This window comes from Solanum pennellii, chromosome 1 (genome assembly GCF_001406875.1).
Source record: "Solanum pennellii chromosome 1, SPENNV200".
Classification (NCBI taxonomy): Eukaryota; Viridiplantae; Streptophyta; class Magnoliopsida; order Solanales; family Solanaceae; genus Solanum; species Solanum pennellii.
In genome coordinates this window covers 81,941,570-81,960,503 of record NC_028637.1, presented here as the reverse complement: position 1 = coordinate 81,960,503, position 18,934 = coordinate 81,941,570, and the positions used below count along the sequence as shown (strand labels likewise).

At 32.8% G+C, this 18,934-nt stretch overlaps 2 protein-coding genes across 4 annotated transcripts; both read left to right on the top strand.

Annotated features, from left to right (window-relative positions):
* Positions 1 to 8,733: 8,733 nt before the first annotated feature.
* Positions 8,734 to 11,549, top strand: LOC107014390 (CST complex subunit TEN1). 2 transcript variants are annotated; one of them, XM_015214279.2, is made up of 4 exons: positions 8,734 to 8,873; positions 9,770 to 9,909; positions 10,440 to 10,590; positions 11,180 to 11,549. In XM_015214279.2, the coding sequence occupies exons 2-4, from the start codon at positions 9,812 to 9,814 to the stop codon at positions 11,279 to 11,281; spliced, it is 351 nt and encodes a 116-aa protein (XP_015069765.1). In that variant the 5' UTR covers positions 8,734 to 8,873; positions 9,770 to 9,811; the 3' UTR covers positions 11,282 to 11,549. The 2 variants fall into 2 exon arrangements, with proteins under 2 accessions (XP_015069765.1, XP_015069774.1); XM_015214288.2 differs by having other exon boundaries at positions 8,751 to 8,873; positions 9,774 to 9,909.
* A 2,799-nt stretch (positions 11,550 to 14,348) lies between these two features.
* On the top strand, positions 14,349 to 17,946 carry LOC107008980 (probable protein phosphatase 2C 34). 2 transcript variants are annotated; one of them, XM_015208222.2, is made up of 6 exons: positions 14,349 to 14,515; positions 15,800 to 16,059; positions 16,148 to 16,447; positions 16,935 to 17,052; positions 17,142 to 17,365; positions 17,554 to 17,946. In XM_015208222.2, exons 2-6 carry the CDS (start codon positions 15,820 to 15,822, stop codon positions 17,755 to 17,757), a joined length of 1,086 nt encoding a protein of 361 aa, XP_015063708.1. In that variant the 5' UTR covers positions 14,349 to 14,515; positions 15,800 to 15,819; the 3' UTR covers positions 17,758 to 17,946. The 2 variants fall into 2 exon arrangements, with proteins under 2 accessions (XP_015063708.1, XP_015063701.1); XM_015208215.2 differs by having other exon boundaries at positions 15,791 to 16,059.
* Positions 17,947 to 18,934: the final 988 nt, after the last annotated feature.

Below are 18,934 nucleotides of genomic sequence, written 5' to 3'. Positions count from 1 at the left end.
TCTTAGATTAGTAATTTGAGGATAGATGTTCTTGTGGTGATGACTTCCAGGTTTTGGGAATAAATAGTATTGAGTTTTATAAGTTATTTAATCGATTTTCATTAATGATTTTAAAGTCTTCCGCATTATATTTTGTTATTTATGGTTGAAATGTTGGGGATTGGATTGGTTGGTTCGCTCACATAGTAGGATAAGTGTGGGTGCCAGTCGCGGCCCGTTTGGGTCGTGGCATTTTGCTTCGCGGGTCTATCACCACAATTGATTTTGTTAGGAAACTTTTTATGAGTATGCCCCTATCCCGTAAGCCTTCCATCGTTGCAAGCCCCTTCCCTTCGGCCCAAGCTTTCTTTTGATTACATCTGCTTCCGATTATATTATTTCTCATTCTCATGAATACGAGAGCTCGTACTACCATTGTCTATTTCATTCATCTATGACTTTAAGAGGTCGTTGGTTTGAATTCAAATTATAATGAGATTAATTATGATGAGATTAGTTATGATGGATAAGTTATGATGAAATATTTTTTATTGAGTATTTGGTTTGTTGTATTCAAAATAATAAATTTTAAGAACAATTTATTTCTTTATAAAAATGTCCTTCATGAATGTAAAAAGTGTTGAAAGAAACATTTTTGTCATTTACCTATTTTATCTCGGAATAAGTTATTTCGAAATTACTATACCACCCAAGGGGGAGGGGGGGATAACATGTTTCAGTACTAATTATTAATTTCGGGATAAGTTATTCCGAACTTGCGAACCAAACAATAATTTAAGTGGTACTGCAATTTAATCTCAAGACTATTTGGTATTATCCTTCATACCAAACAACCCCTAAGCATATAGAAGTGCAACCTGTATTCGGGTATTGGATGATTGGGTCGAGGGCTGCTCCCTCTTTTCCTTCATTCTCCTACACTCTCCTTTCCTTAATATAACCCTGTGGTCATTAAAGCCTTTTTTATTCTCTAAGTTAGTTGTATGCTAATCACAAACTTTACTTATTAGTTATTACTAACAATTTGAGAGTTGAGACCGAGGGAGGGTTAGTTTAGCAGGATGTATTAGATATGATATTTTCAGGTATATAATTAATATATATCAAATTGTGATATTAGTAATATAAGGGTCATTATATGAGGTCTGGAGCCTAAAGAGTAAAAAAAATTGCTAAATTTTTGAAAGGGCACATCAATTTTAATCGTTGCCTTGGAAGAGATTTCAGTGATTTGTTTTTTTTAATAAAATTGTCACAATTGTAAAAAAAATTGAGAATTTTTTTACTAAAACCGCTACATGTGGAGCGATTTCCATTTTTTTTAATTTCTGAAAGAAAATTGCAGCTAATTTTAATATTTATTTTATAACAACGCTGCCATAACAACTACTCATATTTTATTTTTTAAAAAAGTTTGTGAAAAATGTTGCACGGACGGTGTTATTAAAAAAAAGAAACCTTTTTTTGAATAAAATTGCTAGTAGGTTAGCGATTTTAATTCTAACGAGGTAACAACGTTAAAAAGAATCTCAAAATAGATATTGTGTATTTTAAATGGATTTGGGAGATTTTGTAGGATTTCTTGTGATAAGCTATAATTAACCCGATAGTATAATACGAGCTTGTTGACATTACTATTGAGAGATCGTTTTTTAATGTGTACGCTAATAGATATTTTTTAAAAGGCTAAAAAGGCCCATTTTATTAAAAAATACACCTCCGCGATATGGTTTGGATCAACCAGCCACTCAACAGAAAATCCAAAACAATTTAAAAATTTAAAAACAAAAAAAATAATAATTAAGAAATCAAACTTAAAAGTGCAAAGGGAAAGAATAAAAAATATGACATTCTGATAAAGGAAAGTGAGGCGATCTCTTGCTGCGTCAATCAGTCTTCTTTTTCAGCTGCTCGCCAGAATCTTCGTCTCAGGTAAGTCGACCACCATAAATTACCTTCCAGCTTGTGTTTATAGCTTTGCTATGTCATCTTTTTCACCTAATTTGACTCAAAATCTGAAGCTTTGAGCCAAATACATTTTAAGTCACCTTTAAACTCTCACCAGGTGCTATGTATTTAAATCTCGATGGAGCTGACTCCAAGCTTGTGACTTTTTCTTCACAAATCAAGTGAAATCAAATCTAACAACTTTGAGCATCTGTAAGGTACGCATCCTGATACTTTCGTTTAATTTCTACAAAGGAATGAACCTCTGGTGAGATTAATACCACCTTAATAGATTTCAAATGAATGATCATTGACTTATACTTACCCCACTGTAAAAATCTCCAAAGTGGTCTGAAATGTACTGCAAGTAAGTTTTTGTTGTGTTGATTGTTTATTTACCATCTTGCTTGTCTCTTTTTTTAAACAATATTATAGTATCTGAACTACAAATCATGTCTTATTTCATTTGATGTTTGTCTTTTAAGTCTTTTGATTCTCATATGTGAAACTTATTGTTTGTCTAAGATAATTATACCTTTAGTCTTCCTTGATAATGTTGCAGATGAATCAAAGCATTTTGTCCCCGCAAAACTAGAACACCAATTAGCTAAAAAATCTATAGCATTGTTGCCTTCTCTGTGTGTGCTGAAGCTTGTATGAGACCTCCTTCAATTAGCTCTTTTATCCTCCTTATAATCATCACAATACTCCAGGGGCAATCCCATTATCCAATTAATATTTTTATTAGGGACGAAGAATTTGTTTCAATATTACCGGTAGATATAGTCTTTCAACACAAAGCTCACACCCATCCTTCAAAGCCGTAGCTTCAGCAAATAGACTAGTAGAGTCTGCGATCCTTCTACATAGAGCATATTGAATATTTCATTCATCATTTCTAATACGAAATGCTATAGAACTTGGACCAAGGTTTCCTTTACAAACACCATCTGAATTACATTTAAACCAACCTTGATTAGGTAGTTTCCAACTTACAAGCACCGATCTTGTTACAAAGTTGTATTTTTGAAGAAAATCCATCAAAAGGAGCGATTGTTGTGGGATGTTCTTCATCCATGGATACAAATTCAGGGTTAAAAGATGAGTGTTGCTAGATATCTCATATATCACTCTCCTCCAAGTCATAGTGCCTCCATAATTACCTTATTTCTTCTTTTCCATAAATTCAAACATATCATACCAGAAATGGCTTGCAAAATTGGTTTAATCCTGCTAGGACTCTCAATATTTCACCATTTTTTCATAGTTTAATGGCAATGCACAAAAGGACCCTCTACTCCAGAATTATTAACGAAGTATTTCTAGGTTTTTTGAGCAAACTCACTAGGAATAAATAGATGTTGAGAGGTCTATGTATGTGGTGACGCACAATATCTACACCTTGACACCAAATTGATACCACACCTTTGAAGAATGTCATCAATAGGAAGCTTAAATTTTCACAATCTCCATAAAAAAAAGTTAACCTTGAAAGGGACTCCGTTACTCCATAAAGGTTTCATGTTTTCTACTGGTGAGTTTCTTTGTCTCATCAATTGAAAAAAACTGACCACCGTGAATTTTCCACTAGTAGTCGCCATCCATTAAGGCAAATCCCAAGGTGAAGTTGCCTTACTAATGTGAATATGATCCTGAATATGTTGTACAATATCACGAGGGAGGATTTCTGACATCTTCAGTTCATTTCATTTTTCGTCTATCATTATTGAATCAATATCTCCTATCTCATTCTCAATTGAGAAATTAGTTTCCACTACATGATATAAAGCTCCCAAGTTAGTCCAATTGTCAAACCATATGCTAGAAGAACCCATAATAGTTCCCACCATATTTCTTGTTCAATATCGTCCCTGGCCTAAAGCATTTTTCTCCAAAATTGAGACCCCCTTTTCCATTGTACTAATACAGGAATTATCTTTTTACAATACTTATTCCACATATAATCAGTCCATAGAGATCTGGATGTTCTGAAAGTCCACCGTAGTTTATCAAATAAAGCTTTCGATAGATCAAATAAAGATCTAAAATCCAAACCTCCTTCTTCTTTAGGGTAACACATCTTATACCAAGATAACCAATGTTAACTCTGCATTCATCTTTATTACTCCGTAGGAATCTGTTGAAAATTTATGAAGTTCATAGATAATAAACTTGGGGGGGGGGGATCACAACAGAGAGTAAATATAGGGGGATGCTCTGTAATACACTATTGATTAAGACTGCCTTACCCCCGTAGGAGAGTAGTTTTCCTTTCCAGTTTTGAAGTCTCCCCTTCACCTTCTTAATGATTTCATTATAATTTGCCTTTTTTTTTTATCATGTGTGATGGGGCAACCCATATATACAAAAGGAAATTTCCCTTGGTTAAATCCTGTTGTTTTCTTTACTTCATCCATCAAAACATTAGAAACCTTTTCGTACATATAGAAACTACTTTCTGATTATTGATAAGCTGGCTAGATGCTTGTTGATAATCTTTTAGAGATCCTTTATCAGCAGAGGTAGATAAAATGATATCATTAGCATACACTAGATGATTTATGTTTCTACTTCATTTAGGCAACCCATAGTGTTTATATCTCTTCTCTTAAAAAAGAGCATTGAGAGATCTGGACCATATCCTTAAAGCCTTTTTTCAGATTCTTCAACTTGTGTTTAAAATCTAGAAACTATTTCCAGTTTCATTGGTCTTCCAGTGCTGTAGTCTACCTTATTCAGGGTGATATCTTTCCCCCCAGAAAGAGAGATTTAAAAGGTTTGACAACTGGTTGATTCCCTGTACTCATAGTAAGAAACATAAAGGCATGATCTGACCCCGTTCTAGGTAAATCATCCACGTCAATGGTTGAGAACCATTCCATAAGATGTGAGTTTGCTAATATTCTATCCAACCTTTTAAAAATGCAATCAGGTCCTGCACTCCCATTCCACCAAGTGAAAGGTCTCTACTTTTAAAAGGGATTTCTTCAAGTTCACAAGAATTCACACAAAATGCAAAATCTTCCATCTCGTGCTAAGTTACAGTAGACCCCCTATTTTCTCATCTTCATGAAGAATAACATTAAAGTCTCCATCAATCAACCAAGGAAAAATAATTTCAATACCACTATATATGTCATTTCACAAATCAAATCTTTCTTCTTCATAACATTTGACATATACCATAGTAATAATAATTTGCTTTTGATTCTCCAAGAATGATATTTTTACAGTGAGTTGTTGCTCTCTATCACTTATTACTTCCACATCTAGCCCTTCCTTAAAAAAATCATATCTTTCCATTGCTATTTGTGCCACCTGTATGCATTTTCAGTTTTCTTTTATAACTCCCCAGGTGTCTCATATGTTGAAATGACTCCATAAGAACTATAAGAAAATACTTATGATGTCTATTTAACATTTTCAATCTATTAGAAGCTTGTTATGTGTTAATAGATATGATATTCCAAAAGATAGCCTTCATCATCATCTCTTACATTTTCTAAGCTTGTCTGCTTTTTGCCCCTCTAGCAAATTGCTTTAATGATTTGGGAGACAGATCGCCTATCCTACCAACCTGTTTCCAATTAGCATCATCCTCCATATTTTCAGTAATATCCTCCTAAAATTCTGTCACACTTTCATGATAACTGCTTTCTGCCTCTTGTATCGTATTCATATGATGTGTAACAATATCATGTAATGTTTCAAATGGACTTTTCTGTTAAGATGTTTCCAATAATTGGGATTGCTCTGTATCATTTTGATCTTCCTTTTCATTTTTTCTTGAGTCTACAAAATTTACTTTTCTTAATTTCTATATCAAGTTCCTTGCAAACCTGGTTCTCCTCATGGAACTCACCATCATCATTTTACTAACTAAAGCCTTCGATTGAGTAGAAATCACGATCTATCGACACTTCATACTGGGATACCTTGTCTCAATTATACCCTTCTCCAGTTCTTTTTCCTGCTCAATTTCCACTCTATCTCCCCATTTACTGGATTTCTCATTGCTATAAGTACTAGGAGTTGTACTGGAAGCTGCTTTTGAAGGTGTAATATGATGTCTGGAGTCTTCTTTAAAAGATTTATCAATCCATTCTCTTGTAGTCTTTTCTTTTTGTTTTGTATGATTCGTTAAAATACAACAATCCTTGTTGTTTATGTCATTCACTTCATTATTTGTGTTCTTTGCTAACACTTCAATAGGATTACAAGTGTTTACATTCCCATTTTTGTCTTTTGCGTGACCATTTGGCTGTTCAATATCTCCGGTTAGAGTACAAACTTTCGTTATTGGTATCCATTTTCTATTGCCAACACATTTCCCATTTCATATTCTTTTTTGCTGATCTTGTTGCGTTTCCTCTTCAGCATTGTTTGTTGTCTTTTTCAACTCAGTGTGAAGTATTCTTTATTCATCCTCCATATGACCTTGTAGCTTGCACTTTTTGTAGTATGATGGAATGTTATCATATTGAATCTTAACCTGATCTTGTTGCATTGACGTTCTCAAACTCTATTTCCATTTGTACAAATTGAGGTCTCTCCACAAGCAAGTCCAATTGTACTTTTATTCTCGCGCAACTTGGGCGAGTTTTGTTAATAATAGCCATGTCAAGTTGTAAGGGCTTACCAATTACATAAGCCAATGTAAAAAGTGCTTCTTTGACGAAAAAAATGGCAACAGGTCTGGAAAAGAGATCCACGCAATAGCCTGTGAGGTCTCTTCCCCATTTTTAACTTTGAATCATAAATAAAAGGTCACATTTGATATGAGCTACCATCCTTAGCACTAATGTAAAAAGCATTTTTTGACATTATATTAATGAAATCTTCAACCAATTCAAATCTGATAAATATATACCTATTTCGAAGAAAGCCAATTTTGCAATCACCTTTAATTCCACATTTCTTAGGGATTAGATCCCTTAATTTTGATATTTCTGGCTATCCATAAGAGAATTTACCTACAATAACATATTGTAGGTTCTCAAAAATGTTCATCCTAGTGACCTCTTGTTCAGTCAACTTTACCACTGGTACACCATCTATAATGTCAATGTTCTTCATCGATATGGGCTCTACATTTATCTTTGCCTTTAATTCTTATTGGTTACCACATTAGGATTAATAACAGCTGTGTAATTAGCAATGAAATCATTAGATCCAGAGGGGCTCTGCTGGGCCTTTGTCAAAGGAACCAAGGGAGGAAATTGGGAAGTGGAGGCAATAATTGGAATCTGACCAGTGGAGATGAATGGCCGCCGGTCGTCGTCATAGGATAGTCAAACTAGGGCTATTATTTTGGGGTTTAGGGCTTACCATTGAGAGATCAAAATTCAAAAGTATCTTTTTTTTTAAATAGAAAAAAACACTTTAAATAAATAAATAAAGTGTTATGAAAGTAGAAACAATTTTTCGATTGTTCAGAAGGAATTAAAAAATTCTACTTTTTAAAAACAAAGAGAAGTTGAAACATACAATTATTGTTTTGAAGACTAAAATATCCCTTACATATATACATATTTACCAATATATTCTTTATTAATTAATTAGCATATCTAATAAATTTGGTTACGATTTTATTTAGATTTATTTTAATTTTATGTTTATATATTATTATTTTATATTTTATTTATTATCATTTTATTTTTTATAGATTATTTTACGTTTTAATTTACAGAATTAAAAATAAGGGTAGCAGCAATATTTCTTTAGGAATAAAATATGAAAGCATTTTTTTATTTTTTTGGTAAATTTTTCCTATATAGTGATTTGATTTGTGGTTTTAAATTTATTTTGTTTGATATTTTTAATTTTAGTTAAATTATCATGTTAAAATTATATTAATGTTTAATTTATTTATGTATAATATTGATTGAAATTTGAATTTGTACATTTTGCATTAATTAGATTGAAATTTTAATTAAATTTTGTAATAGATAATAAAAATAGTTTCTCCTTGTAAAATAATTTTAATATAAAAGTACATTGATGTTTATGTTTTGTAATTTGACTCTCAAAAACACTTTTTGAAAAAGATTAACCAAACATAATTTGCTTTTCAAAAACACTTTTCAAATAGATTAGCTAAATACAAATTATTTTAATTTTTTCTAGAAAAACTTTTTTAAAAAAAGTCATTTTTAAAAGTGCTTCTAGAAATAAATAGTTTTAACTATTCCCTCTCAATCTCACTTTTCTTTTTAGTTTGAAATATTTTTATATTAAGAAAGCGTTTAACTTAATAATATATTTTTTTAAAATTTCGTGCCAAGTACTACTCATTCTGTTCATTTTTATTTGTCATTTATTTTTAAAATAAATTTTTATTACTATAACTTTTGACATATGAAGAAAATATAATTTTTTATATTTTATCCTTGGCATAAATATTATTCTTCACATAATTTGTAAATTCAATATTAAACATTAATTAGTAAAGATAGTATCATAAAAATACTTATATATCAATAATTAAACGCTGACAAATAATAGTTTTTTCGTTTAAAAAAGAATAATTTTTTTCTTTAGTCTATTTCAAAAAAAGGAACTCTTTCTATTTTTTGGTAAAATTTTAATTTCAGCTTTCTACATGACATGTTTAACGTCACACAATCAAAAGGTAATTTTATACATTTAACTCAATTTTAATTTAAAATCAAAAAATATAAAAATTTTCCTTATACTTTTATTTTAAACTCCGTATCGAATCAAATCGGCTTTTTTGTGAAGAGGAGAGAGTAAAATTTAAGGGAGGGAATAATAAACTAAAGAAGACTGTTTGGGGGAGAATTGTAAATATGTTAATACTAAGCAGAAACTTAAGAAAACCCCCGTGGAAGGTTGGCCCGAGCCGGAGTCTGAAGGGAGGCCGCCGCCGTCTTCTTCTCACACTCTTCTCATTAATAGTAATTGAGGTTACCCATTTTCCACCCTTTCTTATAATTGCAAATTTTGTTCTTCGAAAGAATGGTTGAGTTGGTCTTCACTTACATTTCTCCATTCAAATTCACTATACTTATTATTGCATTACTCAATTTGCTATTTTGTTAGTTTAGTTCTATGATTTTGATGATAATAATATGTATTTTCTATGTTTCAATTTGTTTGTCTGGTTTTAACTTCACAATTTTAAGGAAAGAGAGAAGAAAAACACCCTTAAAAGTTATCGCAAAATATTAACTATGGGTAGTCTTAAAATTATACCTACCTGACCAAGTGAACTTAATACACATCTAATCTTGCAACTTCAGTGAAATACACCTATAAATTTTTGCCAAATTTAGAGTTCAAAACTTCTTTCAGATTTTTATTCATAGCTTCATGTTCCTACAAGAGTTTAAGACCATTTGCTATATCATTGACAGATCGGAGGTATATTTGAGTTTAGTTAGTGAAGTAGAGGGGTGTTTTTAAAACTGTTAATAATTCGAGAACGAAACAAATAATTTGCGCAAGTTTCAGGGATGTTTTCAATACTTCTTAAAAAAATAAACAATTACCTTTTGAATCTGGTGGTTTTAAACTAAATATGTCTAGAATATAACAAAATGTTTATGCCACCCGTAAAGTTGAACTTAAAGAGTTGCCAAGAATGGAAAGAAAATTTATTTTTAAAATCGACTAAAAGTAAAGTAAGGCCAAATAAATTGAAACGGAGGGAGTGTTTTTGTATTTTATGATGATTTTTATGATATTTTAGGACTTGACTAACTGCCTACAGATATATTTACTTTGTCTTGCCTATAATGGGATTGTTCAAAGATGAAATTCTTCTCATATATTCATCATACATGACACAATTAATTTGTAGGAAGGAATAAGAGCTTGATATATCCTTGTTCCAGTTGCTTCAATGGCCACAATAGCTTCTGGTGCTTTGGTTAATTTAGAAGAGCTAGTTCCAACTTCGCAACACTTTAAGCATGGGATCTCTCTCCGTGTAACTGGAAAGTGAGTAATCACTTTTTGATAATGTAACTAGTTTTCCTGCCTTGACTTTTTCCCATCTGCTTTAGTCTTTTTATTGACAATCACCAATACATTTGAACTGGAAAAACTATGTAGTTGTTCATGAGAATAACGAGCAAGCGAAATTTTGTCTAAGACGAATGAAGCTCATTTCAAATAGCTTCTTATTTAGTTGAGTTTGAAGAGAATATTATATGTGTGATATACTTGTGATAAATGTCAGTCTTGATAATTCTTCGTGGCAGGTAAAGGGTTAACCTTTAGTCCGGCCATTTAGGGTAGTGCTTGTTTGTAACAAGCTTGGAGATTATACAAACCCCATTCCACTTAATTTTACGCGTTACATTGTTGTTACCTATGGAACTAGTGCGCTAAAAAAGTAATTGTTACTAATGAAATGAGTGTGCATTGATCATACTTTGGTTTTCATGAGTTGGTTCAAGAACTTGCTCGTCAAGCATAAGGAAGGAAATTGAAACTCAAGACTTGACTATTCTTTGTGTTCCCTCTAGGCTCCAAGATTATGATGTGGAGACTGCTGTTGCTGTGATTGTTGATAGAAATGCATCATTAAAAGTTGACACACAACTCTTGAATATCAATCTTCGCATTGGTTCCACCTTCCAGTTCATTGGAGAACTGCTTCTTGAACCCGACAAGAAGGTATGATACCTTAAATATTGAATATTCATATTGTGGCACAAGCTGCTTTACTTGTTTATGGTCTGCATACATGCATTTAGTCTTTATATTGCACCATTCTAATATCTAGATTATTACCCACTTCCCTCTCCAAGAAAAAGGAGCACAAAATTTGAATTTAATAATGGTGCTGTTACATCATAAAAGAAAAACTCATCTTTGTGATGCACTGAGAAAATTAGCAAAGGTTGAGGAACTAGTGTCTTAGGTCACAAGTTTGAGCCCACCAAGCAAACTAAGTCCATTGTTTAAGTGGAGAAGGGGTAGAGAGACGGACTCATCATCCCTAAGTTTTTTGAGGGTATATCTGGCCGGCCCAAAGGGTGGACTCCAGATGAACTTCTCAGTCATAAAAGAAATAACCATAATTATAGAATATGACTTGACAATTAGATCACTTTGACATTGTTGTTTTAGTGTCTGTGTATATAAGCCAATTAGTTGTTGTCTTTTGTCTTAAACGGTAAGAGGAGGAGCATCAGCTACTGTGGCTAGGGATGTTACTTATAAATTATGATGTGTGATATACAAAGTTGATTTCTGATTACAGGCAATTCTGAAGGCACGAGTTGGACGAAATATGGATGGAATGGATCTGAATCTGTATCGTCAATCTCTGCAACTCTTGAGAGATTTCCAAGCTGGTCGTTGAATAGTTAGACGCCTTAGTATAAGATTTATCAATGAAAATTAACCAAAAGCAATAGCTAGATCTCATGTTGTAAAGGGCATTCTTGTCGTATTCATGGTTATAGTGGAAGCCTTATTATACAATTTGCAAAATGCAGTGTTCCTTCTTAGCTCTTGTTAGAAGGCATGCGTGGCTAGTGGTGATGTTGGAAGTAGTAGTATTATATCAGTTGCCTATTTGCAACTTTTGAATCTCTATTGTTAGTAGAAAAGAGGGTACTGTTTTTTTTTTTTTTTTTTGGTTTCCCTACCTACATTGGAGTCCGATTAAATATGGATTCATGTCGGGAAGTTCCACAATGGGGGTAAAGCGCTCCCTAATAAAAGTGACTCCGTACCTAAGGTGATTCGAACTCGAGACTTTTTTGTTAAGGATGAAGGGTTACTTACCACTCCACCATAACCTTGTTGGTGCACCATAACCTTGTTGGTGGTACTGGTTGTTTTTGGGTTCTCTCTAGACCAACAAACTGTCCTTTCCAAAGCAAAATGGACAAGTCTTTACACCTTTTTTTTTTTGGCCCCTCACTTCTGTTTTCAACGATAATTGTTGGACCCTGATTATCACTTTTTACTGGCCAAATCCAAATCCAACTGAAGAGTCTCAGTATCTATAGATCTTGGAACAATTGATGACAGAAATAACATTATATACAAGATAGCAGCCTCTTTTCTTTTGCATTTTTACTCATACGAGATTGGAAAACAACATTTTCTTCTATTCATTTTGCAAGTGGTCAAGAAATTTTTATTCCTACTTACAATTCGATCTTAAATTTATCACTCGGATTTTATACGATGGAAATGGTCTACTCGCACGACTAGGGCGTCTAAATAGGGCTCTAGCCAAGACAATCATCCCAAATCCTGTTCCTCGACCTTTGTTTGATAGGTACTGATTTTGTTTATTTATGACATTTTTGGTGAAGTTTTAGTGTCACGCAAACTTAAAACTCAACTTACATGTAGGTGTAAGTCGCTTGAATGGTAAGTGAGAACATTACTGATTTTCGTAACCAAATAAAGGTTACAATAATTTGAGGGAGGTGCTTTTGGTGTTGTACAGGAAAGAAATGCACCTTATATGACATCAATCATATTTGAGAGGGACATTACAACTGCTTTTCAAAATGGAGTAGCTATACATATTATGTACAATAAAGGTGTAAACAACACTTGACAATGGCCACTTAATTGATCAAATATAGGATAAACTGGATCAACTGGCTCTTGGCTTCCACATATAGCTATATATACATTCTAATGTTCATCATTTCTTTATTGGAATGTAGCAATTACTTACTTGTTTTGGTCCCTCAATAATATTATATCCTTAGACCTATCACTCTTCTCTCCCTCTCATTCTAATTGTCAAGAAAACATGCCACATGCCTTTGCCAACTTGCTCATTCACTTCTCTAATTATTTGGATCATAATACAACTACTCTTCATCATCCAATGTGGATCAAGAATTTGAATGTATGAGTTTCAAATACTAATAATTAGATTTAAAATTTAATATTTATACGATATGTGATAGAAATTTAGGCTAAAATTATTGAATTCAGTCAGACCTGGAGCAACCCTAGTTCCTCATCATTCTCCTTACCCCCTAAAAAAAATATAATCAAGGGTCAATTTTGGAGGTTGACTAGTTTTTCATTGCATCATTGCTGATTTCTTTTAATGGAATTATTTATCATAGCACTATAAGTTTCAGATAAGCCACTTGAAAGGAAGAGCTTTATTAAGAATTTAGGTAAGAGTTAGAAAATAGAGGCAATAATAAAAGTCGTTATATGTAATTTAAAATTTTTTCCCATATTTAATGAAATGATTTATAGTCACACTCAAGGCTTAAGATTATGCCGAAAGGCATAGTCCAAAGGTGAATATTCATATACTATCACTTGCTAGTTAGAGGAACGGAGGAGGCTAAATTTAGGAAGAGATGATTATCGATTCAAGAACGTAAGATATCTTTACTTTTTTAAGGTAAGAACGGAATAGATTTCAAAAGATTTTCTTTATTTTTTAAATTTTTTTGTCAAATTAAACACAATCACATAAACTGAGACGAGAATGTATCATATACTCCTCGTGAAACAATTTCTGAGTTTTTTTTTTTTGAAAAAACTTTTTCATTTATCTTTAAAAAAACACATTAAACACCACCTGTTTTGAATTTGTCGGTCTAGTATAAGTACAACAAGAAAACAAAAATATTAATCAGAACAAATGATTAAGAATGACATAAATTAAGGTTTAATGACACCGCCGAACCAATAAGATATATATGGAAAACGTCAAATAGCACCTACGATTATTTAATGAGAAATGTTTAATATTTGTTTATGTAGAATGATAATATTAATTAACGTAACCAATAAATTATTCATATCAACTACTACTGCGGTAACGTACTAAATTTTCATCAATTTAGAACCATAAAGATAATATTTTTAATTACCAGGCCTATTAGTTAATCATCTATTATTATATATTTGTGGGTCAAATTCTATGTTCATTTGTTTAACAATATTTTTGGTTAGATTTTAAGCAACTAACAACAATGCATGGCCACTATTAATTTGATATTTTAAACTATATGCTCCTGCAGAATTGCCTGGCCCCAAAATTATTACGCCATCTGTCCCAATTAATATAAATTAGTTTAATTTAATATGAAATTAATTTGTAATCTAAAACAAGTTATAGATATTTATATGATTATAAATTATTTCATTTAAGGATAAAACTGACATGTATAATCAAATTGTTAGAATTGTGTCATTTTTGTGACGCGGACTAAAATAAAAAGTGAGTCAATAAATTGGAATATTATAAGATAAAACAAGGCAAGAAAGAAAAAAATAAAAGTTGAAAAGCGAAATTAATTTGACCAAATTATCCCTAGGACTAATTGTAGTTTGATGATCTCACAAAGGGCTGTTTAGTAATTATTTCTCTCTGGAATGTTGGACATGCACATATGCATATATATATATATATTAGAGTGCAAGTCAGGATGAATGAAGAGTCTTAAGAATGGAACATAAATTGCTTGAAGCTTTTCCGATCAACTTTTATCGCCGGAGTTTCACTGTAGCTCTGACGGAGACGTGTGCTTGCCAGGATTTCGTAATCTGAACACAGAGAGGATCGATCAAAAATACTATACTCAACTCTCCCTTGGTACGTTTTTTATACTGTTCTTAAGCTAAGTTTGTTTGTTGCTATTGTTACATTGATTCCTGATGATGATACCTAGTCTATTTTCATATACAACAAAAAAATAAAATAAATTAGAAGTGTTTTATGTGTTACTCAGATTCTTTTTAACCCATTCTAAATATAATGACATTTGGAAATCCGCTGTTCTAAAAAGAATACATAACTTCAAATCTTTCAAAGTTATCCTTAGAAATGTCATTTCCAAAGAGGAGGGAGGGAATATTAATTTGCTCCTCCTCTTGACTTGTTTCCTTAGGAGATATGAAGTTTACAGATTATAGATTATGTTTTTGGTTGAAATTTACTTAAATAATCGATATCAAATTGATGGAATGAAATTCTAGCTTCTCCTTTTACTTGAAGAATGCTCGACTAGAGTGATAGTTTCTAGTATTTATCTGTGTCTTCGGAATATCCAAAATATTGCAAGTATATATGGTGAGAAAGACAACTACTATATATTAGTTGCCACTTGTATATATGTATGTATATCTCAGTCATGATATTTGGACCTTTTCAATTTCTTATGACTGAGCCAGCCAGCCAACCCTCAGGATCTAGCCTTCTAAAGTCGGGGGATATAGGTCCGCTAACTCCTATCCTTTTCCACTTAAATATACCAAGCTTATTTCGTATGGTGGGCCGGGTACCCAACCTAAGCTTAAATTTTCCCCTTGATTAACTAACTCATGTCCTGGGTGGCAATGATCGATTAATGGTTGACTATTAGCCTTAGTTAACTTAAAGAAATTACTAAACTTCAAGAATTTATTAGCCTTGCCAATGAATATTGTTTTGGATGAGTTGCAATATTAGAATAGAGCTTCAAGCTTACAACAAAAAGGACGTTTTCAATTTAATTTTTCCTTTGAGGGGGTGGGGGATCGAGCTATGGAAACAGTCTCTTGTATTAATGCAAGGAAAGACTGCGTATAATAGACTCTTGTGGTCTGCCCCCTTCCTGGACCCCTCTCATAGTTAGTGCACCCGACTGCCTTTTTTTCCCCTTTAGCGGAGACATACTTCATACTTCGAGTAATTTTTTATATAAGGAGCCAATTAGTCCAAACAAACTTATGGAGTGTACCAATTAAATGCATGGAGTATATATTTTTCAAATTCAATGACTTCTTTCTCCCTATATATGTTGGAGTATCAATAACCATTTTCAGTCTTTATTCATATATTGTAGCTAATCACAAGGAGTCCTAACGTCTACATAATTGTATTTGGTAGAATCTGCAGGTATATTTAGGAACAAAAAGATGGTGCAGTTCTCTTCTATTTTCACTGGCATTACGAAATCCATTGCAATCAGGAATGGGAAGAAAAGTAAACATGATGACGGAAGGGAAACTGCGGATGCACTGGCTAAGGAAGCTAAAAAGAACGAGATGATGTTAACGTCATCTGGCTCTGTAGCTGGTGCTTCTCACAACTTGGCTGTTGTTTTCTCCAAAGGAGGGAAGAAAGGTATCAATCAGGATAGATTTGTTGTGTGGGAGGTAACTACGAAAATCAAAATCTCGTCTTTTGCATTAGTACTGCAACATGTATCTGAAGTTGTTTGACATAATAAAGTTTGATTTTTAGGATTTTGGATGCCAAGATGACATGATTTTCTGTGGGGTGTTTGATGGGCATGGTCCTTGGGGTCATCTTGTTGCTAAAAGAGTCAGAAAACTGATGCCAACAGCTTTGCTTCGTAATTGGCAGAAACGAGTTGCCCACACCGTGGATGGTACTAATGGGATATCAATAGATAGAAGTTGTTTCCAGTTTGACATTTGGAAGCAGTCCTACTTTGAGACTTGCTCCATCATCGATCAAGAGCTCGAGCAGTATGCTGACTCTTTCTACAGTGGTACCACAGCTTTAACGCTCGTTAGACAGGTAAAGTCTACACAGTTTACAAGTTGGACTACTCCATGATTATTAGGACAGAAATATATAATGACATTTACTTTAATTTCTCACTGCAACTCTCTCGTTTAGAGTCACTACACCAAAAATGATCTTTAGTGGCAATTAATTAATGACAATAGCTTGATTACCGCAAAATCTGTATTTTTAGAGGCAAGTAAAACTCTTTGTAAATGTCCCTTAAGCTTATAGCTACATTGGATCCAATGACAATTAAGTAATGCCAGTAAAGACTTAAGCACTCTTTGCTAACGTGCATATTTATTGCTGCTAAAAACTATTTTTGTTGTAGTGAGCAGACAATTGTTGTTTAAACTACATGACTTTTACCTCGTAAAAGCAATAAGGCAGTTTAGATTGCTTAAATATATAAATGTGATTCGAAGCCAAGTTAAAAGGTATATTTATGTATTATGCCAAATTTATTTGTCTCGTGTCTGAAAACTTGGTACTTCAGGGTGGTCTGCTGGTAGTAGCAAACGTTGGAGATTCTCGAGCTGTATTGGCAACAACAGATGATGATGGTAGATTGGTATCAGTTCAGCTCACCGTTGACCTCAAACCTAACTTACCTCGTCAGTTGTCTTCCACGTTTCACACAATATAGAGTTTCATGAGCATTTTTTTTTGAAAAAGACTAAATATGTTAATGATTACATTACAGGGGAAAGCGAGCGAATAATGCAGTCAAGAGGGAGAGTGTTGTCATGTGAGGATGAACCAGGGGTGTATAGAGTGTGGATGCCTACAGTTGAAGGACCTGGATTAGCAATATCAAGAGCCTTTGGTGATTACTACATAAAGGACTTTGGCATTATTTCTGAACCAGAATTGACGTCCAGAAAAATAACACATAGAGATCAGTTTGCCATCTTGGCAACAGATGGGGTATGTATTCTCTCTGTTCCAGTTTTAGACGCTCTATAAAATGAAACCTTGCTATAACATGTTATAGGAATCAAAGTGTCTGGTATGTTTAAGACCGCAAGGCCAAAAGTTTGTCTTTATTTCTCAAACGTTGTGCCTAACCAAGTACAGATTTGATAATAAGTCAATTGATTGTTGATATTGGTTAGGTTTGGGATGTGATGTCAAATGATGAAGCAGTGGAGATAGTATCTTCAACAGGAGAAAGGGAAGATGCAGCTAAGAGGCTGGTGGAAAGTGCTATTTGTGCGTGGAAACGCAAACGAAGGGGAGCTCCTATGGATGATATCTCAGCAATATGCCTCTTCTTTCATAACATTCCTCTTTCAAAACAACAAGCTAAGAGTGTCTAAAATTCAACAAACTTACATGAACTACTAGCTGACTTTCAATTGCTGTTTTTTCCCTATTTTTTTCAGTACTTAATGGTTTGTACATAAGTTCATACATACATATATAGGCTCTTCATGTGTGCTACTATATTTCAATCAGTCATTGAAATGGAAAATCTTGAAAATCAAATCAGCTTCAAAGTTAAGGAATATGCTTAGTATCTGTTTTCCAGGTGTGTTGTCTATATTATGGTGCAAACTTTAAAATGAAAAAAAGAGAAAGGGATCTTTTGACTATTTAGGCTGTTTAGAAAAGTACCTTTATGAAGCATCTACATTTTTATTTGGCAATAATACATAAACATCACGTTTTATCTTGGTCTCAACTAACACCTATGTCCTCAACTTTTCGTGTGAATAAGTAAACACTAAAAAAGTACTAAAAGAATTCAAGAAATTGAGTGACTTGGCATTTTGAGACACTAAAAAATATTCAAATTTCACAAATGTTGTTGTAATTAAGCTGGAAAAATTAGGATACTACAAGGAACATGTACAAAAGACACTCCAAATAGTTTGTAAAGAGCCTAAGCTGATCTGTGATTCTAATAATCATGTGTAGCTTGCATCTAAATTGGCAAAAGGTTCTTTTCCCAGGCCTTTCAAGCAAACCATCCAAAAGTACTACATTCTTGAATGCTGCCTAGCAGGGTGTACAAATAAAATTAACAAATTCATGGAGAAAAATAAACCCGACTAGTGATTTGGTGTTGGAAAAAATATTTCATATTTGGTTTAATTTGATTTTAACTAAAAAAAGTCAAATCAAACCAATCCAATCCGACATTAAATGTGTATAATTTTTATAAATATTTGAAAAAATGGTTCGAAATATATCTGAATTTTAACCGAAATTATTGTAACAATTTCAATTTTGGACACCCCCTGCACTATTTAAAGTGTAGTTTAAAGAAAATATCTAGATGCCCACGTGGATATCTTAAATATTACATCATTACAAATAGTAACTTGTCTAGCTAGACACTTATATATCTTTAAAATACACTGTTAAATAGTGCAAGGGGTTAATAGGTCCTGCATAATGTTTGAGATTGTTATAACAATTTCGGTTAAAGTTTTAATATATTTTAGAATTTTTTTCCTAAATATTTTATATATTAATTTATAAATATTTATT

Excerpts from the sequence above, each read along its gene's own strand:
- LOC107014390 (XM_015214279.2), top strand. The coding sequence starts at position 9,812 with ATGGCCACAATAGCTTCTGGTGCTTTGGTTAATTTAGAAGAGCTAGTT. Across the intron at positions 9,910-10,439 it reads TCTCTCCGTGTAACTGGAAA|GCTCCAAGATTATGATGTGG; the intron begins GTGAGTAATCAC and ends TGTTCCCTCTAG. Across the intron at positions 10,591-11,179 it reads TTCTTGAACCCGACAAGAAG|GCAATTCTGAAGGCACGAGT; the intron begins GTATGATACCTT and ends TTCTGATTACAG.
- LOC107008980 (XM_015208222.2), top strand. The coding sequence starts at position 15,820 with ATGGTGCAGTTCTCTTCTATTTTCACTGGCATTACGAAATCCATTGCA. Across the intron at positions 16,448-16,934 it reads CTTTAACGCTCGTTAGACAG|GGTGGTCTGCTGGTAGTAGC; the intron begins GTAAAGTCTACA and ends TTGGTACTTCAG. Across the intron at positions 17,366-17,553 it reads CCATCTTGGCAACAGATGGG|GTTTGGGATGTGATGTCAAA; the intron begins GTATGTATTCTC and ends GATATTGGTTAG.